Genomic DNA, 6,640 nt, shown 5'->3' on the forward strand with positions numbered 1-6,640 from the left:
TAAGCTTTGCAGCTTTTCAGAAATTCTGAGAGCTTTGGCGTTACCGCCAAGCAGCACTGCGTGAAAGATGATTCTCATTGGTCCGCTCTCATTGTAACTCTCGAATGTCACGTTATAGCCGGACGTAATCCGTGTACACACTAAGCGGGTAATTTGAATTTGTTATATGCACTTTAATTGTTTGAATTTCATAGGGTGGGAACTGTTAGCTCCGGATAAATATTATTTGAGTAATATAGAAATTTTATTAATATTGCTCAATAAAATTATAACGTTGACGCATTTAAAAAGAAAAGTTCATATAAACTCTTGTACTCGTACGTACCCTTACACGCAAAATTTATTTTCGATAAATTTTACCGTAGATATACAATCATGTATATTACCGGAATATTTGTTTTAAACATACTAGGTATATTCACCTGCACATATACACAATATGTACCTACCTAGGATATACTTTTTATGAACTGTGATGAATATACATGCATGTATATTCCACGAACGTTCATGTTAGGAATGTTCAACCATGTATATTCCCAGGATATTCCCGCAATGTTCTGGCATGTTTATCTGCACATATACCCAATATGTACCTACCTAGGATATACTTTTTATGAACTGTGATGAATATACATGCATGTATATTCCACGAACGTTCATGTTAGGAATGTTCAACCATGTATATTCCCAGGATATTCCCGCAATGTTCTGTATATTTTTTGAACATTCTGGGATATTCATAGAATATCAAATGCTATCTGGGAAGTTAGGTCAGATCGTCCTCTTTTGAACCAACATACATATACCAGTACTGGTTCGATCATATGCTTATGCGACACCCTGTTTATAATCTATTTTACTCGGATTCTTCTAGTAAAGCCAATAGCTTTGCGCCAGCTACCCCTAAAAGTGAATGGCGTGGATTTCAAATCTCAGTGAATAGACAGTGTAATTAAATATTAAATATTAAAAAATATTAAACAAATTGATAAAATATGAACTATTTAATTAAATAGCTCAATTAATTTGCTTTCAAACTTTAATGTTTATTTTTACCCTATTATATCACATTGCTTTTTAATTATAGATAGTAGTAGAAAATTCTTCCCTCCATAGCAAAAATTGAAGCTAACAAATATTTAAAGAAAAATATGCACACTTTTAACAAATTTTACATGATCAAATAATAACAATACTAAGTCGAATAGACTTAATTTAATGATTAGTGTGTATATTAATAATGAGTGTCCTACATAATAAAAATGTTTATTAAACTAAACTTTTAAGCGTGTTTTGATACATTTCTTAGGTCAATCCGTATACATCTCCGCCCTTCCGGTAATCAGCATTTGCAGTTATTTTTCCGTTTTCTTTCTTAAGCGCGCAAACAATTGATGACAAATTCCGTTGCATTTTGTGGCCTAGGGCTTTAAGACCATCCAAAACTTGCTGAAAAAACAGAACATTTATCAAAACTAATGTCAATTCTTCAGTTCTATTCTTCAAATTTGTCAGATTTAAAATTACTTGATATTTATAAGTAATCTCGCTTCCTACCTGTAACACGCCATATTCATACATTATTTGCATCGGATAAAGCTGATGATGGATTCTGGGCGCATCAACAGCTTCCTTAACATTTTCCTCAAACCACAGAGATCTAATGATGGTCTGTGATGAAAAAGTTTGTAAGTTAATACACGAGTTCATAATACCAAGAGTGCAATTTTGCTGTTTTTGTTAAAGATAATTCATTATTATACAGTCTGTTTGGTAAGCCGATGCATTCATTGCAGAAGGTGGCAGTATAAGTATGGTAAGCTAGGAGATGTGCTTTATTGAGTCAACACCACCTCTGCTTTGTACAAAATACAAATACAAAGTCTCCCCACATATTCGCGTCAGACTCCCTGGCCATAGTTTTATAGCCAGTAATTCTGCCTTAAGGTAAAATAGCGGTGCTTCAATCTTCTTTGTTCCTCGCACTTGCCCCAATGTGTGATAGTTTTTTCAGTTTAAAAATGATTTGTTGCTACAAAAGAAAAAGCGGAAAGGACAGAGACTACGTACGGCAACCTTTCACCGCGCCCTGCAGAAGATAAGAAGAGGGAGTATCACCATTGATCGTCTACAAAATAAGCAAAATAACTATTTTATTTCCATTTTTTAAATTTTTATTGTGACCCCTTTATTTTGGGGTCAGGCAAATCGCGTTAAATACTTGATTCATTGAAAAATCATGATTTCGCCGAGGAATCTATGGTATGATTTACATTTACAGTGAGTATAGACATACTATATCTCCATAATATATCATATTCCCAGACTTTTAAGCTATTTCACCTTTTCATAAACGTATTCAATTAAAGCTAAATTTTAACGGAATTTTATTTGAATTTCCCTATGAAATAATCTAGTTAGTAGGTACAAAGTTCGAGATGTGTTAATTGCAGGCAGCCCCAAATTCGGTGGCGATTTTATTAGCTTATAGAGTTTCGTATGAAAACTACACTCCCAAAGTCTGTATCTACTTATGCTATAACCATGGACGGCTATAATAATGCCGAAAGTTTCATTTTCTCACATAGCAGTTAAAGAAATGACAATTTTAACATCCAGAGGGTGGGAAACTAATCAATCTTGGGAGATGACTTATCAAGGAAATATATCTGAAACTACTGGTTCTATTACCTAAAACCTCTCGCAAGAAATGCATCGACTTAAAATATTTCAGACTTGTAAATACGCATGTTTTGAACAATTTATATATTCTTACCCAAGCCACTGTTGAGGTAATTACCGTGCCTCCCGAGGCACCGACAACCATTTTTGCATCCCCATCTTTATCAACAATAATCGTTGGACTCATAGACGATAATGGACGTTTTCCCGGTTGCATTTTGTTGTTTGGAGATCCCGGAAGCCCGAAGTAGTTTTTGAAATAGGGAAAAGAAAAATCGTCAATTACGCTATTGTAGATTATCCCCGTCTGTTTTGATGTCATTCCATTGCCAAAGCTAAAATGAAATAGTACCAAATAAAAACAATAAACCAGATAATAGTATGAACCCCAGGCAACTAAATAAACGAAATTTAAAAATTTTAAATTTATGACAAAACCTATTTCTATTTTAAACTAATCGTGTTCTTCCATGTAAATTGAAACAATTTATAAAATATACAATCTTCATTTGAAGTATTTATTGCAACTTATCAACCAGTCCCATTTTGGGCTTAATGCTGAGAAAGTCTTACATTAAAAATTCTGCATAAATAAGTACATTTATCCAAATTTGCGAAAATAAATAATTAACAATATTTGCTCGAAATATGCAGGGTCATCCAGAGGTATATGTAAATCTTGAAGCAGTGCATTCTATCAAATAAAAATGTACAAAGAGTTCCTATCAATTCGACCCTCTAAATGGCAAATAATACTGTAAGGCTTGTTTTGATTGCAAGGAAAATGAAAAGTATGATAATTAAATAAAACAAACAAGATATTTTGATTAAATTTCGAGCAACACGTTTTATGGAGGATTTTTTAAAACTTTATAAATTTAGAATATTTGGATATCTACTTACAAGAGATTTATGGAACTGGTGATGGATATGGCATCACCATTCTGATCTATAATCGAAATATGGGCAGTCCCATGATCGCCCTTGTCGTAAAATACGGCACCGTAGTGTTTTGGATCTTGAAACGTTGTATTATCCATTATTTTACTTCTTATATTATGTGCGTATTCTTGTGACGTTAAATTTGATAAGAGCTGAAATAATAAGAATAATTTCAGTTAACAGTAGTTAAAATATTTCTATATAAAGTCTTAATTAAATCAATATGAAACATTAGCATGGACTTTATCATGTGTTGATATTTTTGTAAAATAATTTTTTAATGTATGTTTCAGATGTTTTTTCTGGGTTATTGAACGTATATTATATTAGGTCGATTTACGTTGTAGCCGCATAGAAAACCTTTTGTAGTATTATATTAAGAACTCTAAGGAAAAAAATCATATAACGTTCTGCATGGTGATCAACGTAAAATGTAATCATGATATATTATTTTCTCTAGCTCCGTAAAGTAGCCTTTCTTGACAATATCGAAATTTATCAGAATAAGAAGTTGATCAGTATTGAAACGACCATTTTAATTTATAATTATATCAATTTTTTGTCAAAGAGCAGGTTTTATTAATTTTAATATCTTTTGACTTTCTCGAAACTTTGCTGGGCAATTCAACATTCTATATAAATTCAAATTTTATATATATTATCTTTTGTTCAATACTGTTTAATGGATGCCGTTTGTTTATTAGAAACGCTAGAATATTTCAGTTTGTTCGCATTCTTTATTCGATTAGGATTTTACTTCTTTCGACTTAATGATTTTTATGCTATTGTTAATTCAGGTATTATAAACTTTTGAAGAACTATATGATTTTTTTGCGTCTGCAGTCTTGCGGCCCTAACGAACGTATCTTAAAAACTTGGATTTCGCTCTACCTAAACGTTTTCGTGCAAACATGATGTAGCTAGAAAGGCATTGAATCGACTTTTTCGTTGTAAGCAAAATCAGAATTACAGCTATTCCTTGTAAGCAGCTACCAAAAAACTTCTTAATTTTTGTACTGTAAAGAAATGGTGGTAACGGGTGCCATGAGCTTCACAATCACATCAGCACAACAAGCAGATTTATTCTTCATTGAAAAGCTCATTTTGTTGCAAATGCTCTTTAGGTAGTTCGCTTTTTGAGCTGGCTGTTGTTTTCTTTCGATTCTTTATAACCGATTTTTTTCCCATGATTCCAGAGGTAAACACCAAAATATGGTGATAAAAGCGCAATTATCTCCGTATTTTTCATTGGATTCTCTTATCAGAACTGGAAACTTTTCTGCCACGCTGTTTTTCAAAAACCATAGAAATGTGCCCTGATTTAGTTACTTGGGAATTGCAATATCATATTTTATGATATTTTGGATGATTTCAGTCCGAATATTAATTGACATTTATTCTTGTGAATTTGAAATTTCGCAATTAATTTGTATTTTCTTCACTCCACAGTGTCCAAACTATGAATATTCGCTTGTCGATCGCTTTTTAGTGAAATAACGTTCATCGGCAAATAGGACAGCCGAAAAAAGGTTGGTGGGTTCTAAGCGACTCTGCGTCATTTTCCGGAATGTTTGTGCGGCGAGACAAAAACCTGATAATTAACGGTAAACATTTTTTGAGAATCGTTTTTTTCAAATTTTAAAATTGTTTCAAGTTGAGTCAAAGTTGTTACTGATATATTTCAAACTATTTTCTCCAGTTCTAGAGAATATTATCATAGAATATTGATGGAAAATTGCTTTGTAAGTTTTTGCTCAGAAACTCTCATAGATACAAAAATTCAGTAACCAAACGTTTCTAAATCGAACAAGGAGTTTCAATGTTTTTAAAGGTACATTCATGAGCGCAAAACACGATAAACGAAAATAGTTTTCGCTCTTCAACACTCTAGGTCAGTAACGGAGCATTTCCTGATTACATTTATATGCACTTTGCACTCCATTTTACGTTTACGGAAATTGCATGATTTTTGTTTTAGTTATGTTTTTCCGATTCAACATTTTCTTTAGCCATATACTCACATCACTTATATTAACAAAATTCGTATCTCCTAGTTCAGTTCTTTTGGCATACGCATATTTGAAAGCCTCAATGATTCGATGATAAGTAAGTACTGTCGAGTTCAAATCTTCTATGTTGTCCCTGTCGAACTGGTAACCGTCCAAAATGCCCAGAATTAAAGTTAAAATAGCGCCGGAACCAGGAGGTGGAGATGTGTAAACGGTTTCTTGAGTGCTGAATTTTATGCTAATTGGGTCCATCCACTCTGCCCTAAAAAGAAAATAATTTAAAAAGTTTATCTTAAAACTCTTTTGCAATATTAAAAAACGTTTATATTAAAACATAAATTAAGAACAGCTTTTGCTAACCTTAACTAACTTAGCAACTGAGTTTTCGCAAAACCATTCATCGATATTATTATTAAATTTTCATACTCACTCATATTTTTCTAAATCTTCGGATGTGATTATCCCTCCAGCTTCTTTCAAATCATCCAAGAACATTTTAGCTAGTGTACCATTGTACAAGTCATCTCCACCATTCACTGCGATCAAGCTCAAAGTTTTGCACAACTTCGTTGGCACTATTCGCGAGCCATATTTTTTATATTCGTTGTTTTTATCTTTGAACCATTCGCTGCAATTAAATAGCATAAATTAAGTAGAATGCGACGTTAAAATTCGTTCCAGCAATTACTTGAAGTTGGTATCTTCATCATCTAGCTTGTTTTTGAAAAAGGCATTGTATTGATGTTTGGTCATGATGTAGCCTTTGTTGCACAAGTCTACAGCAGGTTGAACCAGATCTTTCCACTCCAAGGTGCCAAATCGCTTATACAGTTCCCAGTATCCTTTCAGTTCTCCTGGTACTGCTACAGCCAAAGCCCCTAAACATCCCAACATAAATATATAAATATAAAAATTAATTCCTGGGTTTCAGTCATTTATTGTCTCTATTTATCAATTAAAATACGTTTCGGTGTATTTTTCCACCATCATCAGTTTTTATGTGT

General features: G+C 32.8%; 1 protein-coding gene across 2 annotated transcripts; it reads right to left on the reverse strand.

The window, feature by feature from the left end:
* Positions 1 to 1,028: 1,028 nt before the first annotated feature.
* LOC125503479 (scoloptoxin SSD14-like) lies at positions 1,029 to 6,567 on the reverse strand. Of its 2 annotated transcripts, XM_048663902.1 has the most exons (7): positions 6,325 to 6,567; positions 6,067 to 6,264; positions 5,649 to 5,898; positions 3,589 to 3,779; positions 2,780 to 3,020; positions 1,561 to 1,674; positions 1,029 to 1,452 (listed from the first exon to the last, which is right to left on the reverse strand). In XM_048663902.1, the coding sequence occupies exons 1-7, from the start codon at positions 6,528 to 6,530 to the stop codon at positions 1,309 to 1,311; spliced, it is 1,344 nt and encodes a 447-aa protein (XP_048519859.1). In that variant the 5' UTR covers positions 6,531 to 6,567; the 3' UTR covers positions 1,029 to 1,308. The 2 variants fall into 2 exon arrangements, with proteins under 2 accessions (XP_048519859.1, XP_048519860.1); XM_048663903.1 differs by lacking the exons at positions 1,029 to 1,452; positions 1,561 to 1,674 and adding an exon at positions 1,895 to 2,131.
* Between the last annotated feature and the right edge of the window lie 73 nt (positions 6,568 to 6,640).

This window comes from Dendroctonus ponderosae, unplaced genomic scaffold, assembly GCF_020466585.1.
Source record: "Dendroctonus ponderosae isolate FM_Combo_2020 unplaced genomic scaffold, Dpon_F_20191213v2 Dpon_F_20191213_2, whole genome shotgun sequence".
In the NCBI taxonomy this organism is placed as follows: domain Eukaryota; kingdom Metazoa; phylum Arthropoda; class Insecta; order Coleoptera; family Curculionidae; genus Dendroctonus; species Dendroctonus ponderosae.